At 46.0% G+C, this 22944-nt stretch overlaps 1 protein-coding gene across 2 annotated transcripts in view; it reads left to right on the top strand.

The window, feature by feature from the left end:
- The window catches only part of dok7a (docking protein 7a), a 31757-nt gene that overhangs the window by 3751 nt on the left and 5062 nt on the right, over positions 1-22944 (top strand). For both annotated transcript variants that reach the window (XM_028984980.1, XM_028984988.1), the window contains exons 4-10: positions 4677-4877; positions 7857-7976; positions 15960-16067; positions 16837-17537; positions 20045-20093; positions 20231-20743; positions 22010-22095. In XM_028984980.1, the coding sequence (XP_028840813.1) occupies positions 4677-4877; positions 7857-7976; positions 15960-16067; positions 16837-17537; positions 20045-20093; positions 20231-20743; positions 22010-22095 (1778 nt within the window). The remainder of the gene's footprint in view (positions 1-4676; positions 4878-7856; positions 7977-15959; positions 16068-16836; positions 17538-20044; positions 20094-20230; positions 20744-22009; positions 22096-22944) is intronic.

Here is a 22944-nt window from a genome sequence, read left to right on the forward strand (position 1 = left end):
GTGAGAGTGATGCATAATTGCTTAATTATTGATACACACTGAGGATGTGATGAAATGGTTAATTTGTTGTGTCAGGGTTTAGTGCTTTATTACTGGTCTTATTGCCAATGATGGTAATAGCCTTAGCTCAGTTTTTTATGATTAGAATTTTTCTTTTGTCGTGTTTAACAACCTAAATGACAAGAGTGTTAATGGCTGTTGTGGGAATGCAACAGTAAAAAAATATGGAATCAAAATAACTATATTTTGCTTCCATTGTGAAAACCAGCTAACTAACTAATGCTGACTAATGTTAATGTTAGCTATTGAAAGGTTGTCCCAAGAATAAAAATTTTAGTTAGTTTTACAATAAAACATAAATAATGCTAACATTAACTAATGCTAACTAAAGCTAGCTAATGGTAATGTTAATTAGCAAATGTCTCTCGTGGGAATGAAACGTAGCTAATGTTAACATTAGCTAATGCTAATTAAAACTAAAGCTAACTATAACTAAAGCTAGCTAATGGTAGTGTTAATTAGCAAATGTCTCTCGTGGGAATGAAACATAGCTAATGCTAATATTAACCAATGCTAACTACTACTAAAGCTAGCTAATGGTTTTGTTACCTAGCAAATGTCTCTCGTGGGAATAAAACGTAGCTAATGTTAACATTATCTAATGCTAACTAAAACTAAAGCTAATTACAACTAAAGCTATCTAATGGTTTTGTTAACTAGCAAATGTCTCTCGTGGGAATGAAACATAGCTAATGTTAACTTTAACTAATGCTAACTACAACTAAAGCTAGCTAATGGTTGTGTTGCCTTGTGAATGGCTGTTCGAAAATTAAACATTAAAAATACAATGAGAAACGTAACAAATACTTTATACAATTAACAGAAGTTAATGCTAAGATTATCAAATACTAGCCTATACCTGTCAAATGACTGCTGTAGAGATGCAAATAAAATAAAAGGACATAAATCTTAGCTAACAAGCTGGTCTGAAGCTGGATTCAGACGTGCACACTGTAGATTCCACTTCACACTTTGAACGGGGTTCCATTTCGTGCGAGCTTGTGATCTGTGGAACTTGAGTGGGAAGGAATTTGATTGCTAGTGCAGTCATGCCAAAAATGCCCACGGTCAAGATAGCGAGCTTGTCTGGTAGAAGTGACCCAATGCGAAGCAACAGACCCACAATTCAGGATGGCAGTGCATGTCGTCATCCAACATAACGTGAGTGATAAGTGTCCCCTGTGGTGCCTACAACGTGTAACTCAACGTGTTCAACTAGCTAATGCGAACGTTGCCATGCATTACTTGTTGATACACGTTAATTATAGGTACTGTTGAGGTGAAAACTATACATAATACTATGCACTCTGCAACATGTTGTCCAACACATTGTGCCACAGAATTATTCCTCCCTGTTATGCTCTTGTCTGCTTGATGCGATGCCCAGAGGGCTTCGTTAATGTCCAGTTCACGTACTCACCCTTGTCGAACACCATGAGCCGACTCTCGCTGTCACCCGGCTCAGATGTTATTAAGGTGAGACGTTTATCTCGGCGCCACCTGCTGCAGCGCATGCTCCAGAGGCCTTTATTGTTAATTAGCCGAGGTTCTTATCTCGAGCACCAGGATGCTTTCTTAAGGGCTGTAGGAAAGGCCTGCAGCGTTGTTTTTTTGGAGGGGGACATGAATTTCGTAGTGGTAAACTCTCCATCGGTGGGGGTCTGTCTTTTTTTTTTTTGAAACGCTTACCCACTGGAGTTGGCTTTTATTCCAGTAATTTCAGAATGTGTCATTGTGGTATCAAATGCCATTTGCAGAGATTTTTTTGTTCCCCTGGTGAAATATTCTCAGTGCAATTAGCACAATGTGGGTTTATTGGCTGGACTTATTTACGGGACTAGACAAATTTATTCATGTATCTTGTGTTATAGCTTGTGTTTGTCCGCATGCACTGTGTGTGTGTGTGTGTGGCCCAGCCTGCTGAAATGTCACCTGCCCTGCTGTGACAGCGTGAGCACATGCCAGGCCCTTTGTTTTGATTTGTGGCCCTTTATGAATCTAGGCTCAAACAGAGCGCTGACAGGCAGGGGCCGGGGGACATTCCAACGTCGCGGACCCCATCAATCTCCTGTCCAGCACGCACACACACACACACACACACACACAGGCTGTCACCTGGCCCCAGAGTGTACATTCCAACGCCGGCCACCCCCTCTCAAAGGCGCACACACATCCGAAGACATGAATTCTACTCGGTGCAACAGTCGCCCCTGTCTTATTTCATGCTCGTCTCATTCGAACATGTACAAAAAAGAAGCGTTAAAGCCATCTGTCAACAAGAAGGTGTCCTGAGGGACATGCAGCAGATCAGAGGTCATGAACCCTGGTTCACCACACCTGATTCCACTCAAGTGAAGAAGGTAAACACCAAAATGGGATCAGGATCAACTTAAATGTGCGAGTTGGTGACCCTGTGAGTTGAGAAGTGGGTCCTTCACCACTTTCCTTGACCAGCATTTATGTTCTCAGACGTTCTTGCAGCAGCAGCTCTCCTGTAGGACGGGATCAAAGCTGGTAGACGCCCTATATTCAAGGAGGTTCCTAGGAGACCTGCTGTTTTGGAGATGCTCGGACCCATTCCTCTAGAATTACAACATGGCCTTTCCTGCGTCCGACACGTCGTCTTCAAACTTTTCTTTGGCTGTAGCCATATAATCATATTCACATCTCCTCTCAGAGATGCGGGGTGTATCCACAGCTCCCTGTGTTTCTAATTAGCGTTGCTATTGATTCAATTTCGAAGGGCGTCCACTCTGATTAATTGCAACAGACTCGGTGCTGGTTCGCTCTGTTTGCTCAATAAGATTCGCTTTTTGTTTTTTTCTAACTTTCCGAACTTTTTTTTCCTGACTGCTGCATAATTATGGCCAGACTTCTCCGGCTGTTGCTGCAGAAAAGCCTCCGCAAACATTTCCCATGTGTAGAGCAAACTGTGTGTGGAGGTGAATAAGCGCAAATCTTTTCTAATTCACTTTCTAATTCTGCTGGTCAATATCATGCCCCAAACCTCCCAAAAACGTTTAAGGAACAGATTTAAGCAGGGAAATCAATGGCTAATTTCCCTGAAAGCACTTTTTTCACTGTCACGGCGTTATAAAAATGTAATTATTCTATTAGTTAGACTAAAATCTGACCTTAATTACTTGTAATTACGAGGCCGAAAAAGTTGGACTCGCAAGTACAGTCGTTTTTGAGAATGATTTGAAGTTGCTGCTTCCGTTTTTTATTATGGCAACTTGCATATAATCCAGAATGTTCTGAAGAGTGATCAGATGAATTGCAAAGTCAGTCTTTGCCAGGAAAATGAACTCAATACCATAAAACTCATTTCTACTCCCATTTCAGCCCTGCCACAAAAGGACCTGCTGAGATCATTTCAGCGATCCTCGCGTAAACACAAGTGAGAGTGTTGAGGAGCACAAGGTCATTTTGTCGTGCTGAATGAGTTAGAGTAGCAGACTTGATGCTTTAAAAGGAGGGTGATGCTTGAAATCATTGTTCCTCCTCTGTTAACCATGGTTACCTGCAAGGAAACAGTCGTCATTGCGTTGCATAAAAAGGGGCTTCACAGGCCAGGATATTGATGCTAGTTGGACTGCACCTAAATCAACCATTTATCAGATCATCAAAAACCTCATGGAGAGAGGTTCAAGTGTTTCAAGAGGTTCGACACAGCCATAAATAAAGAATTGTACCAAAACATCCTCCAACAGCAACTTCTCCAACCGTCCAAGAACAGTTTGGTGAAGAACAATGCCTTTTCCAGCATGATGGAGCACCGTGTCATAATGCCAACATGAGAACTAAATTGCTCGGGGAACAAAACATTGACATTTTGGGTCCATGGCCAGGAAAGTCCCATGGACAACTTGTCAGGCCTCAAGAGGGGGGTGGACAAACAACAACCAACAAATTCTGACAAACTCCATGCCCTGATTATGAAGGAACGGGTCGCCATCAGTCAGGAAATATTGACTCTTCGCATAAACTTGATGTAATTGTAAAAAAAAAAAAGCCTTTGAAATGTATATAACCACAAAAACGACTGACAAAAAGCAGCAAACTTTGTGAAATCCAGTATTTGTGTCTTCTCAAATCTTGTGGCCATGACTGTATACATTTATACATTCAATTGGACTCAAACTGGCTGTAGTTTACGGTTACGTTCACTCCACTGGCTTCCTGTAGCTGCCCACATTACATTGAAAATGCTGACGGTAGGGTCACACCCTCCTACCTCAGACCGCTCATCGTTCTTCGCCCTGCACCTCCAGCACCGTTCCACTGGCACCACCATCTCTCAACACACTAGGAAAGCGTCCACCTAGACTTGTCTCTGTCTTGGAGACCAGGTGGTGGTCCCACTAGATGTTTGAACAAACCCCCTTTTTAGGAAACACTTGGACTCTTATGTATATTAAATGAAAAAAGTTGGGTTCAGACTTGTTAAATGGTATCTACTGATCAGGTCCTAGTGAACCAAAGGATGGATTTCAATGAAGGATATTTTATAGCACTTATATAATTCGCTCTGGACCAGGCCAGGAGAGTAGTCTGATTAGACGGCCTCGACTGAGCATGTACAACGTTCTCCTGATACCCTCTATTCTCTCCAGTCCACAGGTTCACCGTCAGCGTCCTGCCCGGGACCAAGTTGGAGTCGGGGCCGGCGGCGCTCCATTTGTGCAACAGCCTGCTGGCCATCGCCAGGGACCACCCTCCGGCCGTCGTGGGCCAGTGGGACCTGCTGGACCTGCGGAGATACGGCCCCGTGCCCAACGGCTTTGTGTTCGAGGGCGGGACGCGATGCGGCTACTGTGAGTTCCTCCCCGTCGCCGCTCGAGAGCAGTGGGCCCCCGAGTTAGTTCTAAAAAGGAAGCGATGCTGTTTTTTTTCACGGCGTGGGATCAAAGCGTGACATTTGCCTTAGACAGGTGTCGCCGTTCGCCGCGTAATCTCGAAGATTAATCTTTGGCCATTGTCTCCGAGCGGGAAGTAAGACCTTGTCTGATGTGCTGAAGCGCCGCACAAAGAGGGCCCTGATCTCCAGGAATGACAGCTCTAATCCACCAGCCGCGGGATTACGCGGTAATTTAATTGTAATCCGGTGACGGCGCAGTAATCCCCGGTCATATGACGGGGCCGACGGGAGCCTTCCTGGCTTCCTGCGCGCTGACCTGCCGCTTCTAAATCCGGAGATCAAAGGGACGTAGGGCCCGGCGCGGGGTCTTGCCTTTCGCGTTCTGCCACATATCTTCCACTCGCGTGCGGGGGCGAGAGGCGTCTACTTTTCTTCTCTGGTCGTTATGAACAAGCACGCACTTGTAAAATAGTGGGGCAGCGGTGGCCGAGCGGTTAAGGAAACGGTCCCGTAAACAGAAGGTTGCCGGTTCGAATCCCAAACTGCCGAGGTGCCACCGAGCAAAGCACCGTCTCCCACACACTGCTCCCCGGGCGCCTGTCATGGCCGCCCACTGCTCACTCAGGGTTATAGGCTAAATACAGATGACAAATTTCACGGTGTGCACCGTGTGCTGTGCTGCTGTGTATCACAATGACAATCAGGTTTTTTTGCGTTGCGGTTTTCCGGGGGAATTCTGTTTGCTTCGCCATGACAAACATTGCTAAACAAAGTGAGTTTTTTTGTTTTTCCCACGTCAAGCCTGCGAGCCAAGCACTTGAATCCTAAATGAGCAGAGGGCTTTCCTGTACCCCGTACCCGCCTCTAGCCTCACAACTACCTTCCGGTCGTACGGAAGGGATAACACAGGGGTAGCCGTTCCTTTAAGGATTTATTTAGCCTGTGCAGCGGAGCCAAGGCTCTGGGGTAATTAATTACAAAAAAAAAATAATTGTCACACATCGTCAAGTGTGGGACGTGAAATGGGTGTGATTAAGTGAAAATATTAGGACGGGCGGCACGGGGCGTCTCGCCGACAGTAATTAAATGTTTCGGTGGGACGTCCTGAAGGGCTGTTAGGGTACAGACTACATAGCTGGGGGTTGAACGGTCAGTTATTTCTTATCAGAAGGCAATACGGTGCGTTCATAATAGAGCCTATGCAGGTGAGGAAGAAGTGAAGCGGAGTGCTTGTTGTGTTTCCTTCTCTCTTTCGACTCGTTAAATTCGTGAGCCGTTGTCTGTGTCTGGCGCTGCGCTTACGCCAGCTCGTAGAAGTCGAGTTGGTCTGGCGGTGTCTGTGCGCAGCGTATAATGGTTCCGGTTTGCCAGCGTGCGAGACTGAGACTGAGACATGTCCATCACTGGGGCCTAATGAATGCCTGACCCGTCGTGGGTGCTCCGGTGACCTAGGTGACAGATTGCCGTTCCTAACCCACACAACCCGCAGACACTTATTTACGAATATTTGTTTGGACCAAGCTGCAACCAGGCATGGGGCGAGTGCCTTTTTTCATGAATTGATAATCAAACTTTACCTCTTTAAATTTAAATAGATGAAACTAATTTCTCTAATTTGCATAGATCTACCGGTATTTAATGTCATATAAGGAAGCACCACTAGATGGAGCTGTCTGATTGTGAAAGTGCAAACAAGCAAACAGATCATTTTTCTCAGACCTTCTCCAGGCACTCTTGATGTTCCAGAACGGTCCCGTCCACAACTTCTGTCTGCCATCACTGACACATGACGCCTGAGAAAAATGTCCTTTCGGGTCAAGCTGCATGTTCTAGCTGGAGGAAAAGCAAAATGTTTCTAAAACTCACCAGATATTATAGGTGAGGACTATATCTCAGAAACATAAAATTATGATTTTTGAACGCAATTAAACAAAAAGAATAAATCCATACTTTGAGCATGCACAGTAGTGAATACTATTAAATTGATTAGTGCAACATTTTTAGAAAGCATATATGATCAATTTAATATAAATTTAAAAAGCATATATGATCAAGGTGATCAAGGTACCGGTAGATTTTAAGTTTTTATTCCAGAACATTTTAAACGGAAGATCAGCTAAAAAACCCTTGGTTAATTCAAAATTATGATGATATGGATTTCCAAATTGTATTCCAAAAATTTTCTGATGACTATTTATCAATGTTTGACTGCATATAGTTGTCTGTTGGTTGATGAACAAGACATATCAAGTGTGTGTTTAGTACACTGACATTAATCTTTCTGCCCGGAGGATTTACTTCCAAAAATTGCTAAAGGACGCGGTGAATTTTTAAGTATTCTTGGACATAACCTTCCACATGCACTCAGTTACATTTACAGTGCAAGTTGCTGCATTTCAACCATTAAGTCAACGTTTGATAGAAGTATTTCTTTTGCTTCCTTGTAAAAGCAGCATTTAGGGCCTTATGTTATTTTTGGTTGATGCCGTTCCGGTCTTTTGTATTTCTGGTCTCTTCTTGCAGCCTAATGATCCGTAAGGCCCACAGAAGAGCTGACAGGGGTGCTGTGAGTTCAGCGGTGGCTTTCTTGGCACAGCTGTGCGTTTCCCTTTCTTCTCAAGATCTCTCCGCGTTCGCTTTGAAGCATGCCTTGATCCCCGTGATGCGATTCTTGTTCGGAGCACGCGAACAGAAGGGGGTATTTGTCTGCGGAATTGGACGCAGCTCTTTAATTGCGTGCCGTGGGACTCCTTCTGTTTTAATGGCTGCGTGACCTTTTGAGGACAGCTGCCCGCACCAGAGAGTTCACGTTCTTTAGACATTAAAAAAGGGGCCACTTTAATCCAATAGTATTCAAGAAATACATTTATAAAAAGACGTGTGTTACACGTGTGTAATACGGCATGTTTTTCCTCTGTGTGTGCGTTCTCCGCAGGGGCCGGCGTTTTCTTCCTGTCGTGTGGCGAGGGCGAGCAGATCAGTTTCCTGTTTGATTGCATCGTGCGCGGCATCTCCCCCTCCAGGGGTCCCCCGGGGCTGCGGCCACTGCTGCCAGGTCAGGACTGTCTGGTTTAGGGTTCAGTGGGGTGTCGCCTTGTGTTCTGTTTTTGTTGCATAGAATAAATAAATAAATAAATACACACACACACACACACACACACACACACATAAACATATATATACACATACACAGTATAGGCCAAAAGTTTGGACACACCTTCCCATTCAATGTGTTTTCTTTATTTTCATGACCATTTACGTTGGTAGATTCTAACTGAAGGCATCAGAACTATGAATGAACACATGTGGAGTTATGTACTTAACAAAAAAAGGTCAAATAACTGAAAACATGCTTCTCCAACAGTCTTGAAGGAGTTCCCAGAGGTGTTTAGCACTTGTTGGTCCAGCTCACCCCAAACCACCTGGATTGGGTTCAGGTCCAGTGACTGTGGAGGCCAGGTCTCCACTTTTTGTTAAGTACATAACTCGACACGTGTTCATTCATAGTTTTGATGCCTTCAGTGAGAATCTACCAACGTAAATGGTCATGTGTGTGTGTGAGACTTGCGGAGAGACATGATAGTGAAATGATGCACAGAATACAAAGTCTAAGCAAGGACGTCCTCGAGTGCATGTTTAACCTTATTCAAAGTCAAACGTACAGAGAGATCTCTGAGTCCTCAGAGAGGACTCCCTCATTTTAGGGATCAAATCATCCTTTCTGCAACCAAACTACTTAAAGCAAAAACGTACATCTTCGCAAATAAAGCTCCTCCCGTCTATGCTCAAAAAACGCTCTAATGCTTTAGGCCCTTTTCCAGTGTGCAAAAACAAGACTTGAACACTGTAAATTATTTAAAGTTGGTTAAAGTTTTAAGGCAACCTTAATTTTTAAGTCCTCGCAACTTCACGCGAATGTAGTTGTTCTTCTAAAGTTAAGTAAAAATACCCTTTTTTTTAAAACATCTATCAGCGGAACGGATTTGGAGGAAGTGGTATTGCCAGTCGAATGGGCTGAATTTGTAGTGATGATTGCCAACACTTTTTTTCATTAGCCACGCCAGGTCTACCACTGCCATGCTGAAGAGAAGCGCCATTTTTTGCCGACTGACGCCGCTTTTTGGCAAAACAAACAAAAAAAAAAAAAAAAGGGAAAGATGGAGTTCGGCTACAGTAAACGAGAGCTGCCGGCCTCCACTCGGCAGGACCGGGCGTTTTTTTTTTTCTTCGGCCGATAATGAGAGCGCCGCGGCAGACAGCTGGCAGTTGGGGGTATTAGCGTTTTCACACGTCGGCCCCGGCCAATCAGGGTCGCCGCCCGCGGCCTATTCTTACACCGGCAGCAGAATAAATAGCCGGAGTGATGTGGTGGCAGCGCACATGGGGCACAGTTCCCAAAGCCTGCTGAGCATTCTGGGAATGTGTGTAACTTCATCCAGCCTGTCTGTCTAACACCCGCTCTGCCCCTGCCTCTTTATTCTGGCCGTCTTTCGCTCATTCACTCCCTCAAACACACACAATCTACCAATCTACCGCAGATGAAAAGGTTCCTACGATGGGCTCAGAACAGGACCCTGAAGCAATGGAAAAGGTTCTGCTGGGAGAGACATGGCACCTGGAAATGCTCATTTATTTTCATCTATTGCATTTAACAGACGCCCTTATCCAGAGCAACTTACAATCAGTAGTTACAGGGACAGCCCCCCCTGGTTAAGTGTCCTGCTCAGGGACACAAGGGTTGTAAGGGGGGTTTGAACCTGGGTCTTCTGGTTCAAGGTGAGTGTGTTACCCGCTAGGCTACTAACCACCCTCCCCCTAACACTCATACATGTGCACGCAGACAAGGCAAGCACAGAAATGCACAATTACTAAAACGACCCACAATACTAAAAAATAATACGATTCGATCTACGCACAAAGCTCTGAACTCTGAAAGGCCAAACCTCCACTCACCCCCCCCTAGGACTGTTTATTTGTATTGTAACATGTTGGTGTGCTTTGTTCAACCAATGGGGAGGGTGTTTGTTGTTCAGTGTTGGGGTGGCATAAGGGCACGCCCTGTTGGGGTGAAGGGGGCAGTTCTGCAGAACGGGAATAGTCCTGGTTGAGAGAGAGTTGGACCATTTACAATGTCTGAACGGGATCTTCGATCGATTTAATGGACAAACCTTTGAATGGTTGAATATGCATCATGCGAGTAAAAATGAATGTAAAAAATGTATAAAGAGCTTGAAATTTCCCTACTGCCGGCAAGCTTGCCAGCTTCATCTGGTTATTTTACAGTGCGCCCTACCGAACTTCAACAACAGAGAATCACTGTGTTCAGCTGAAGACACCCCGAGTTAGGGTAGATAGTGACGAAGGTTCAACGTATAACGCGACAGACAGAACTCGGGGCGTCACAACAGGATATTAGGAGCGGGGATAAATCATATCTGTAAAAAACTTTAAAAAAAGCATGTGTCTTAATAAACACATATCTAAGAATATTTAAGTCTATTTGGAGTGAGAATGTATAGTGAAAGTGAAGCAATCGTCATTGTGATACACTGCAGCACAGCACACGGTGACACAACTAAATGTGTCCTCTGCATTTAACCATCACCCTTGGTGAGCAGTGGGCAGCCATGACAGGCACCCGGGGAGCAGTGTGTGGGGACGCTGCTTTGCTCGGTGGCACCACGGCGGATCGGGATTCGAACCGGCAACCTTCTGATTACGGGGCCGCTTCCTTTACCGCTATATATTTATATACATTATTTGTGTTTGTGTGTGTTTGGGTGTGTGTGTGTATTGATAGTGCAAATTTTGTTTGTGAAAACTGTGCAAGTATGCATGTGAATGTCGAGGGCGAGTGGACATGGGGTCCGTGCAGTGTGGGTAGTGTTTACGGTGACGGCCGTCCAAAGTGCTGAATGTGTCCAGAAGCTGGACTGCTTGGGGACAGAAGCTGACTGCTACGTCACTGTTCTGTAGAGAATATTAGCTTCACAGGACATTGTTGTCTGCTGTTCAGCTGCATAAAAAAAAACCCTGGCAGCCTCGTGGGGACATTTTGTCTCTGTGTGAGAGCACACACTGCGCGCAGTCCTCCGCACTCGAATATAAACTGACTAAGACAACACTCTCGGAAGATTCGCACATGATGCACACACACACACACACACACACACACACACACACACAGTCAGGTTTCTCTCGGCGTCCTTACACACAGATCCCTTCTCTCTCTCTCTCTCTCTCTCTCTCTCTGGCTCGCTCGCTCGCTCGCTCACTGTTTCTCTGTGTAGTTCCTTCTTTTCCCGCTCGTCGCTGCCAAGCTCGCCTGAAGTAAACCAGCGGCAGATGGTGCCGAGCTCCAGCTGACCGGAGTGCTCACGCAATTGCCGTAAAGGCCGTGGATTCGGACGACGCCTACAGAGTAGGGGCCGCGTTGGCAATCGTTTATCCCTCACATGCGCTGACAGTCAAACGTTTGGACACTTACTGCTTTATGGGCCTTATAGAACAAAACTGAGGACACAAGACCATGAAATAACACGTCCGGTCATGAAGGTAAAAAAACTGGTTCATCGAACATGCTTCACTTTCCCCTGACTTGAATTCTTCAAAATGGCTCCATCTCTGTCTCCATAACCGTGACTCCAAACTTTTCACCGTGTCTGCCCACGTGGTCAGTTCCATTTACGTATTTCTAGTGCCTTCAGTGCCACGTCTCTACATGCTTTGCTCCCAATTTCCATTGTAAGGTTATTTAAAGTCACCATGGTCCTAGACGAACCATGAGGCGTTCCCCCTGTGACCTGCATTGGTGTCTTATCTAACGTTGTCCTGCAGTGCAGGCCTCTACACAAAGGGGGCACCACGTCCTTACATTTACAGCATTTATCAGTAGTTACAGGGACAGTCCCCCCCTGGAGACACCCAGGGTTAAGTGTCTTGCTCAGGGACACGATGGTAGTAAGTGGGGTTTGAACCTGGGTCTTCCTGGTTACCCACTAGGCTACTACCACGTCCTCCTGTTTTATCTGGGCTATATTCAGATGCGACATTCAAACTCATGAATCCATTTCATATCCTTTTTATTACTACTTCAGGGGGTTTGTGTCTCAGCCTTCCCCTTGTCCAATCCCTGTCCACCTCGATCTGATCCTTTGGAGGGTGCGTACAGCTTGGAGGGTTTGGGCGAGAGAGTGAGGGCCATGAAAAGATTCTGCCAAACTGCCACCGTAAGCCTTATCACTCTCCGACTGCCAAGTTCCGAGTGACCTCATGGCCAGAAAAGAACTGGCTGCCGGCGCGGTTTGTTCCGTCTAGCGGGAGGTGCGAGCAGACCCTTGCCCGACCCCGTCGCTTTGAAGAATCCGTCGGGCATGGTGTAGATTAACACCGTGGAATGCGGTCGTGTGGTGGAGGATTACACCCAGGTGTTCCACTGACGTGGCATTCCATTGCTGAAATACTGGAATATAAAGTTTATTCTTGCCAGCCGTAACATTAGGACCGCTTACAGGTTACAGAACCACGTTACAGAACCTGTCGGGTGGGATGAATTCGGCTCAAAGTCAATAGTTTGTCCTTTAAATCGATCTGATGGAAACAGAAAGAATCTCCAAGTGTAAGGGTTTGAGTGACTTTGATAAGGACCAAAGTTTTATATCTATATGGATAGGGTCGTAGCATCTCCAAAAACCAAAGTCCTTGTGGGATATTCCTGGTCTGCAGAGGTCAAGACCAAGACCGGTAGCTACCGCAGATGAAAAGGTTCCTACGATGGGCTCAGAACAGGACCCTGAAGCAATGGAAAAGGTTCTCCTGGGAGAGACATGGCACCTGGAAATGCTCATTTATTTTCATCTATTGCATTTAACAGACGCCCTTATCCAAAGCAACTTACAATCAGTAGTTACAGGGACAGTCCCCCCTGGAGCAACTTAGGGTTAAGTGTCTTGCTCAGGGACACAATAGTAGTAAGTGGGGTTTGAACCTGGGTCTTCTGGTTTATAGGCGAGTGTGTTACCCACTAGGCTACTACTACCCTATTTAATTAACAAATAAATGCTATGAGAAGATGGCACAAGGGCAAAGGTGATGCAAGGCTCCAGGCAATGTTCTACCTGAACATTGCTGATGTCCAAGCACACCCCTTCGTGGAAACTGTGTTCCATGCAAAAATTGTTCAAGGGGTCAGATGTTGGCCTAGCGACCAAGAAAATGGACCCGTAATTGGAAAGTTGCCGGTTTGAGTCCCGAACTGCCGAGGTGCCACTGATCAAGGTACCGTCCCCACACATGTTCCGTTGTATCACCGTGTGACAATGACAATCACTTCACTTTCACCACAAAGTACAGGACTTAAAAGGTTCCACAGTGGAGTGTGGAGAACATCCCCTGACAGGTCAGGTAGATCCTGCTGCGTCCTCTGGCTACATATTAAACAGTCTGTTGTCATGAAGGCCATTTAACACACACTCGATGGCCTTCACACCAGTGTTGAGGTGGGTTGCTGCTGTTTCACTCCAATGGTGGCTGCAGTTCTTGTGAGGTAGTCAGTGTTCCGATTGGACAGTCTGTTCCCGTGTTCCTGTATGAGGTTCCCAGAAGGATGTCACCTTCTTCACACAGTGAAGAACAGCGTTCCAAAAAAGAACAGCTTCGGACTGAGGTTCAGGCCACAAGACCTTTCAGTCTCTAATTGTGACCACAGGTGACAGGGAAGAAACGAGGACCATGAAAACTCATCAAATCGCTGTGCAAATGTTTCATTTCATGAACCCTTTTAGAGAAGGTCTCTTTATTTGCCATCAGGAAATTATTCTGAAAAGACCTGGTTGTTAATAATAATAAATAATAAAAGCTTGATAACGACAGAACACAGTGTACACAGAAAAACTATCTGACCCACAGCTACGGAGTGCTACGAGTGCCAAAATCAAGCAAATAAGTACATCAACAACGAAATAATAATAAAATGTGTCATGGGAAATTTAAATATAATTCATTCATTCCGTATGACAGGAATGATAAAAACTGGAAATAAAAGCATTATCAATTACTTAAATGTCACATTGAAATATTACACAATTTATTTCATTTTGGCCCATTTATATTCAAGATTTTTATTTGTCATGTGCATAGTTATAGCAGTACAACACGCAGTGAAATCCTGAACAGCTCTGATTCGGCTCTGCATAGTTAAAGAGATAAAAATGAATAAATAAGAACATGAATTAAGAAAAAAAGTAGGCATGCTAAAACGCAAGCAAATATTTCTGTTCATCGTGAATTGCTGCTATCTGGAAACTGTGCCAATTGCCGTGCCTCCATCCAGACCCATTGTGAAAAACGGGAGCGGTCGAGCCATCGTGTCCTCAATTTTTTTCAACTCTTCTCAGACAGCCTCGGTCCATTTGATTTTTTTTACATTTTTTTTTTATCAGGATCGAAATCAGCGCTAAACAGAAACCCTCTTTATGTATGTCAAGGCCAGTTACCACTGCCTCACAGTTTCGTAGTGCCGCTGCTCGAGGTTCTGGTGGCAGAGAGCATCTCAATGTGCTTTTTTCCCCCCATTGAAATCAGAATATACAGTTGGGAGACGTTCAAGATCACCGTTTTTAATAACTGCTGTTGGTTTTGTATGTAATTTGTATAGGCAAGTTGGCTTTGAGGTGCGTCCCCTGACGATGAAAAGAAGCTCCTTTCTGTCGTCTTCCTTTAGTGCCTGTGAAATTCGCAATCAACTTTTTACTTATACAGACCGTTTTACAATGTACATTGGCACAAAGAGTGTCACGTTAGAACAGCAGCCCGAGGCCACTGGTGAGCAGCCAAAGAGGACAGTAGCAAAAAAAAACTCCCTGAAAAAAATGAAGAAACCTGGAGAGGAACCAAGGTTCAGCAAGGGGAACCCATCCTCCTCTGCTCAGAACCTGAGATGAGTCAGGAAATAGTTCGTTATTGTATTATGTATATGAATATATTATGTATTATGATGTAGTGTTGAGGTGGTATATTAGGGCTACATTTGCATTTTTGGGTTTAAGAAACGCGACAAGGGTGTGTAGAGTTACACACACAGGGTGGTTGTAGCCTAGCGGGTAACACACTCGCCTGTGAACCAGAAGACCCAGGTTCCAATCCCACTTACTTCCATCGTGTCCCTGAGCAAGACACTTAATCCTGAGTGTCTCCAGGGGGGCAGCTGCATTTCCTGTGTGGGGTCTGAACGATTACAGTTTCCACATAAAGATGGAGACAGACAGTGAAAGTGTATTCATCAGACACTGTTGTCCAGAGCGACATACACCACTGCTTTGTAGTCCATAGCTCATCTTCATACCCGACTTCATTCAACATCTGCTGTTTAACAGGGGCTATTATTTAAGTTGCATTCCATCACAGGTCCTATTAAAGTGCAAAAAAAAAATGGAGAAATTAAGTGTATGTAAGTCCAGAAGATGCTCCTTTAAAAGGTTTGTCTTATCTGGTCCACCACTGAGGAGCCAAAAGAGCTGAAAAGACTCTGGATGCATCTCTTGTTTTTTTAATGAGAGGAAGCTCAAGACGACAAGTTCTTGATGCTTTGAGAGGATGAGCAGTGACCCGCCATTTAATCAGTTGGAAGGAGCGAGTCTATTCCTCGCCTTGAAGGCAAGAGTGAACGTTCCGAAATTAACACGAATTAGTACCACGTGTCACGCGGTTCACATCGTATTTGGATCTTAGGAATTAATTGTGATTAATTCATTGCTAAATGTGCAATTAATATGCGTATTTCTTTCCTTTTTTTATCGACAGACAGTCCTAATTTACTTATTTTTATCCAGGCCACTACACTTTATTTTTGGTGGTGAGGCTCTTCGCCTTACATCTCTGTCTTAAGTTAACCTTGTAATACTATGAGCCAGAAAAAGAAAGGTTCCTGAAATTTGACAATGAACAGGCCGAGCTAATCCCAGCTCCCGTCTTTCCACTTCACTCGGAAGCTGATGCTCCGGGACGCAGTTGTCTGACGGCATGCCACTGTTCTCCTCAGACCTCGACACCTGCCCCGCCTCGACGGAGGAGCGCCTGAACCAGGAGGCCCGTGACCTGGAGAAGAGAATGAGTCTGCTCTCCCAGTGCAGCCAGCACAGCAGTGCAGGTCAGTTCAGACGTACCTCTGAGGCCGGGCCCGATCATCCGTGCCCACCAACTGTAGTGTGAAAAAGTGTTTGCCCCCCTCTCAGATTAATTACTTAATTGATGAATCAATTAATCACAATTAAATGTTTCCGATCATCAAATAACATACAATTTTAGTAATAAAAAAAAAACCCACAGGTAAACACAAAATGCAGTTAAGTAAAGGATTTTATTATTAAGGGAGAAAGAGAATTCCACCCCTGCACGGTTCTGTGTGACAAAGCGATAGCCCGTGAGCATTTTAAGGCGAAAAAGTGCAAAACCAGAGCGGGTGCAAACACTTTTTCTAACCAACTAAAATCCTTTAAAGTGCTGATAATTAGCACATGCCTGATTGTCACGTGAACAAGATTTGTTATGGAGACAGAAATTGGAAGAGCCCCTTTAACCACATTAATATAAAGTTAGTTGATTTGCATGTATCTGCCACTGGATCAATAGATCCACTAAAATATGATAGATGTGACTTCCAGGAGATAAGACGGTGTGCTTCCAAGTATCGATTTGAGGAAACTTCGGGTCTTAACTAATTGATTTCATGCTCTTTGAATCTTCTGATGTGGGATAATGGCCTCTTTTGCTGCTTTTTGTGCTGACCACCACTGAAACCATCTTTCTTTCATCGCTTGATGATTGTATACTTATAAGTTATAAAGCTCAGCACGCTTATCAATTATTCAGTAACACTGTTCATGGTTTTCTTTTTTCCCCCCGTCATTTTCCCGAAGCCTCCACCTCCAGTTACAGCACCTCGGTGGCGGAGGACGACCAGAGTGTCTCGGGCTCATCTGAAAGTTCTGACTCCAGCCAATCAGATGGCAGCATTGGTAGCCGACTCACTGTGTGGACAGACCCCCCAGCTCACCCGACTTCTGTTGAGGCAGTGAGCCAATCAGAGTCCAGATGTTTGCCACAGCATGAGGAGAAACCAATGGTCAACCTGGTGGGAGGAGCCAAGACCACGGGCGATCCCCAGCGCTCTCGGAAGCTGCAGGAGATTGGGCGGCAGGGTTCGTCCGACAGTGGCATTGCAACTGGAAGCCACTCGTCTTACTCTGGAAGCTTCTCCTCCTACACAGACAGTCTGGACAATGCTGCCCCCGGGGAGGAATATGCGTCCTTCCACAGTCTAGTGCCCCACTCCGGTCCAGATCACGTGCCTTGCACCTGCCCACCGTGTCCTGGTCACGAGTACCAAGTGCCTACCTCTCTACGCTACGTGTACGACACACCTAAAAGCCTCCGACAGTTGCGCCAGGGTTCCATCAGGAGCCCACGTGAAGCCCCTAGTGATCAAGCCGCCACCGCCGGCCAAGCTGAAAGGGGCAGCAGCAACAGCAGCGAGGTGATGCCTACTGGGGCCGAAGTGTGTCAGATATGCATCCCGCCAACACTCTACATGGCCTGCCCAATCTGTGGAGGCCTGAAGGTAACATCGCTGTTCCTACTCATTCAATGCATTTCTGGAATGGAAAAATACACCAACAGTAAAAAGTCTGGCGATAGGTTTACTCTGTGGTGTTTATATAGACTTAGATGGAGCAATTTTAAAGAATCCATAATATATATACATATTATATCCATATATATGCAAAGTATGTTTGATGAATCTGCATAAACCTTCTGTTGGAAACCGTCCCCGTAGTCTGCGTTAATAAGCTCTTTTTGCCTAGTTTGCTATTTTTTTGGGGGGGTTCATTACATAACCTCACGTGTGTTAAGTTTTGTTGTGTAATGCAAAAAATGCAAGATCCATAAATGAGTAGGTGTGCTCCAACAACTTGGTGTGCTCCAACAACTTGACTTGTAACGTAGTTTGATTCACCTTTTCACCCAGAAGGCTCAAGCTCACCCAATTGAAACTGCTGCAGCATTAACTTTTATATGTAAGTCGAGTCTACTTTCTACAAACAAACTTGAAATGGCTCTGGAGCCGGCTGTCTCGCCTCTTACTGGCCCCCTAAACACAACGGCTTTAGTTTTAGTAGGGCTTCTAATACCAAAGGTTCTGGGGGAAGTACCGTGAAAGACGGGTACGTACCGAGTTCAATTATCTTTTTAAGAAATTCCTATGAAGTAGACGTGGGGATGGGGAAAGCAGCTCAAGGCTGCGTGGCCCATTGACTGTAGGGTTAATCCGACGGTCACTAAGATGCTTGTGGGCTCACCCTTAAACTTAAGATTTAGCACATTGCAAATTTAGCATTTTCCCCTCAATCGGCATTTCTTTCAGAGGAGCATGTCAGCATTTCATTCGCTGGTCAGCGAACGTCCGTACTGTAACTGGGCCGTACTGTACTACACGGAAGTGCATAAACATGCAAGAATTAAAACAATTTTTTTTTGCCATCAGGCTCGTGTGGCCGGATGGAAAAGACTCAATTTCACGACACATGGTTTTAACATAATTTAACGGGGGTCAGACATAAAACGAGGGTACAGGACAGACGACAGAACAGCAATGATACAGATGAAATCAGGCAGCAGAAGACAAGCCAAAAACGAAATCCTGGTCAGGAGCACCGGGAAATGTCCACATTGTGACGTACAGTACAGGCTAAAAGTCTGAACACATTCGACGTGTTTTCTTTATTTTCATGACCATTTACGTTGGTAGATTCTCACTGAAGGCATCAAAACTATGAATGAACACATGAACACAACAACAACAACAACATTTATTTCTTATATAGCCCAAAATCACATACAGTATGTATCAATGGGCTTTGACAGGCCCTACAGTTGACACCCAACACACTTGACCCTTCTGCACACAAGGAAAAACTCCACAGAAAAAAAACTCAAGGAAAGAGAAAACAAAAGAAAGGAAGAAACGTTGGGAAGGAGTGATACAGAGAGGGACCCCCTTCCAGGGTAGAGTGAGCCTGCAAATGGTGTCAGTGCAGGGCTGGTGATGATTTGTACAATATAATAATAAGTCCTACAGTTGTAGGGTTGGAGAAGTCCAGAATCTAGTCCAGTGTCATGGTCTAGATTACGTGTCCATAATGATGCTACTGGTCCACTTGAAGATCCCTGAAGCATGAACAAGATGGTTTGGGGTGAGCTGGACCAACAAGTGCTAAACACCTCTGGGAACTCCTTCAAGACTGTTGGAGAAGCATTTCAGGTGACGACCTCTTGAAGCTCATCGAGAGAATGCCAAGAGTGTACAAAGCAGTAATCAGAGCAAAGAAACTAGAATATAAAACATGTTTTTGGTTATTTTACCTTTTTTTTGTTAAGTCTATAACTCCACATGTGTTCATTCATAGTTTTGATGCCTTCAGTGAGAATCTACCAACGTAAATGGTCATGAAAATAAAGACAACACATTGAGTGAGAAGGTGTCCAATCTTTTGGCCTGTACTGCATGCTTTTACAAATATTGTAATATTTTACAAACTAAGAATTCTCTAAAATTTTATTATAATTGTCTACTTAGCCTGTGGAGTCAAATTCTCCCCAACCAAAGATATATCACATTTGGGGCAGTGGTTGCCACTGAGCAAAGCACCGTCCCCACACACTGCTCCCCGGGCGCCTGTCATGGCTGCCCACCAAGGATGATGGGTTAAATGCAGAGGACGCATTTCACTGTGTGCGGCGTATTATCATATTATATCATATTACATTTATATGTGTTGTAATGTATTTTTAAGGAAAAAGACCTGACCGCTGAAGTCAGGGTGGTTAGTAGCCTAATAAGTACAACACACGCCTATGAACCAGAAGACCACAAAGTCACAGGTTCAAACCCAACTTACTACCATCATGTCCCTGAGTAGGACATTTAACCCTGAGTGTCTCCAGGGGGGGACTGTCCCTGTCACTACTGATTGCAAGTCTCTGGATAAGGGGTGTTGCATAAATGCCGTAAATTTAAATGTTATGTAAAAATAAAATGCTAATTCCTTTTTCTTGTCTTTGACACAGGGGGCACCCGTTCCACCCTCGGGGACGCTGTCAGCGCCCGCTGCAACAGGTCAGTCCCTCTTGCTTATCTGGAGCACAGCTTTGTCCTCCTCGTCTCTCTCTGCATGAGGTTTTGATTTGAGTAGCGAGAAAAAGCAAGCAGCATATTTCAAATGATGTATGATGGTGTGATTCATAATTCAACAGGTCAAGAGTCAACCACTGTTGAGGAGACCAATCAGGAGACCGCCAGCGAGACGAGGCTGAGGTCCGACGAGAGCCCTGAAGGGACGGGCTACTTTAACTCCCTGTCCGACCTGATTGGGCACTACTGCTCAACAGAACGTTCCGGTCACGGGACCAATGTCTACGAGTCCATGGCGTCCACCCTGGGATGCGGAGCTCAGCAGACCTCGTCCGCTGTCGGGTGCAGAGCCAACAAGCACAGCGCTGCCGAGGCGAAGAGGAGCGAAGGTCGCGTGGTCTATGAGAACTGCTCCGGGTGCAAGAAGCACGGTGACGGCTTAAACAGGATGCTGCACCTCAGGGCGAGAGGCAGCGCCTCCCTGCTGGCCGGGGGCAGAAACTGCGGCGCGTCGGGTCCAGTCCTTCCCGTTCCCGAGGAGGACTTGGAGAAGAGGGCTACAGGTGCCCGAGCCAACGAAGCCGGCCTGGCCGTTGCACAGGACTGCCGGTGCGACGAGGACTGTGAAGAGGAAGGTAAGATCTGCAGCATCTACTCCAACTTCATCACCCTTCCCTCCAACGCCATGTTCATGGCTTCCAAGTCGAGTTTTCTTCTACCATTCCTTTCCTTTCTTGCTTCCCTCACCTCATTGACTTTTGTGTCCCTCTCTGAACCCTGAGGTCTCTCTCTCTCTCTGTCTCATTGTCTCTGGTTTCTTATCGATTTTGGTCACTGTGCTCTGCTCTGAAAGGCCGGGAGAGACCTAATGTGAGGGGATGGATGACGATGATGATGATGGGTTTTCACACAGCACAGTTGCCTCTCAGCAGGGGTCCATTGTCCGCTTGGCGAAAGCCGGGGACGTTGCTATTTTCGTGTGCTGTACGGGGGTGAGGATCGCTGCGCGCCATCAATGATTCTGCTGGGTTTCAAAAAGCGGCCGACGTCTCCGAGCCTCCGGGGATCTGAGGGCCGCGCTATCGCGTTTATCGGTTGTGATAAAGTCCGGGCCGATTCCGATGATCAGCCAATCAGAGTCTACCTCTCCACTGCATCGCTTCCGTGGTGTCAGTGCTTGAGGGTGGGCGCGTTGGTCGCACCCGGGGGTCGCACTACAGCAGCATCCGATTGGTGCATCCTCCTGGTCAAAGTGAAGTGATTGTCACTTGTGATACGCTGCAGCACAGCACACGGTGCGCACAGTGAAATTTGTCCTCTGCATTTAACACTAGGGTGGTAGTAGCCTAGTGGGCAACACACTCGCCTATGAACCAGAAGACCCGGGTTCAAACCCCACTTACTACCATTGTGTCCCTGAGCAAGACACTTAACCCTGAGTGTCTCCAGGGGGGGACTGTCCCTGTAACTACTGATTGTAAGTCGCTCTAAATAAGGGCGTCCGATAAATGCTGTAAATGTAAAACCGTCACCTTTGGTGAGCAGTGGGGGGCCATGACAGGCGCCCAGTGAGCAGTGTGTGGGGACGGTGCTTTGCTCAGTGGCACCTCGGTGGATCGGGATTCGAACCTGAACTCTTTTGATTACGGGGCCGCTTCCTTTACCGCTAGGCCACCACTACCCCAAAGCGACCCACGAGTTCAGAAATTATTTAACTTCATATGCTTCCAAAATGTTCGCAAAACTTGATCTCTGGTTTCTTCAGTGCAGATGCTCTCAAACTTCCAGTGCCAGTTGGTGAAAATAAATGATAAAATCACCCAATTTCTTTCTTTTCTTTGCTGCGTTGGGGTTTGGGGTTTGAAGGACTTCATTCCCTCTTTCTTCTCCTCTCTCCTTAGACGGGAGTGTGCAGGAGGGGCGCCGCGGAGCCGAGGACCCAGCCTTCCAGATTACGGAGGCCCGGGTGCCAAGCAGGATTTCGGAGGTAGGGCAGAGAGGCAAGCACGAGTGTGATGCCATAATCCCGTTAGCGTCGCCAAGGAGACCGTATCAAAACAGGCGTCCGCACTTTCTCCGCCGCATCAAACAAATCCCATATATGGTCGTAAATTCCCCGTCAAACCGTCCAGCCGAGCTCGAGGAGGGGAGGGGTGGGGACAGGGACAGAAAGAGGAAATAATTACACGGAGTCTACCGGCCTCGTCCACACACGGTAGACTAAAGCGGTCCAACAACGGCGTCCTTCCATCATGCCTCTCATCAAGTGGCACTAATAAGAAGCCTCTCGCCACGCTATTTATATCTCCTCCTTTTCTCACCCAGCCTCCCTCTCACGCCTCCGGCTCGCTGGAGACAGCGCCGGAGGGGACGTGATATGTCACCGGAGGAGTTGACAACTCACCGCGCAGTCCTCAGATGCAAAAGAATCACAACTGATTCATGTTTTCCATTAGACTCTAGTCGGCTGTTCAGTAGTGAAACGAAATGTCTGTCGCCGCTGGTGACCAGAGCGTAGAACGCGGGAAACGTATCTGTGTGGAGGGGCCAATCAGCCCAACCTCCAACGTGACCTATAACCCCAAACGCGTCGTACCCACAACAACGCTCATGGCTGTTGCAGAGAGGAGCGTTCTCGTGTGGACGGGGCCTTCGGCAATTAGGCGGGTCCGAGTTCCCCGTGTCACACGTCCGCTGGGTCCCCACGTCCAGCTAAACGTCTTTTTTTTTTTTTATTGTTTCCTATTGTTGCAGTTTTACTTTACTTTATTTAGCAGATGCTTTTATCCAAAGCGACTTACACCAGCAATTCTCATTCAGTTTCTATAGATTTTCA

Source organism: Denticeps clupeoides, chromosome 1 (assembly GCF_900700375.1).
Source record: "Denticeps clupeoides chromosome 1, fDenClu1.1, whole genome shotgun sequence".
NCBI classification, from domain to species: domain Eukaryota; kingdom Metazoa; phylum Chordata; class Actinopteri; order Clupeiformes; family Denticipitidae; genus Denticeps; species Denticeps clupeoides.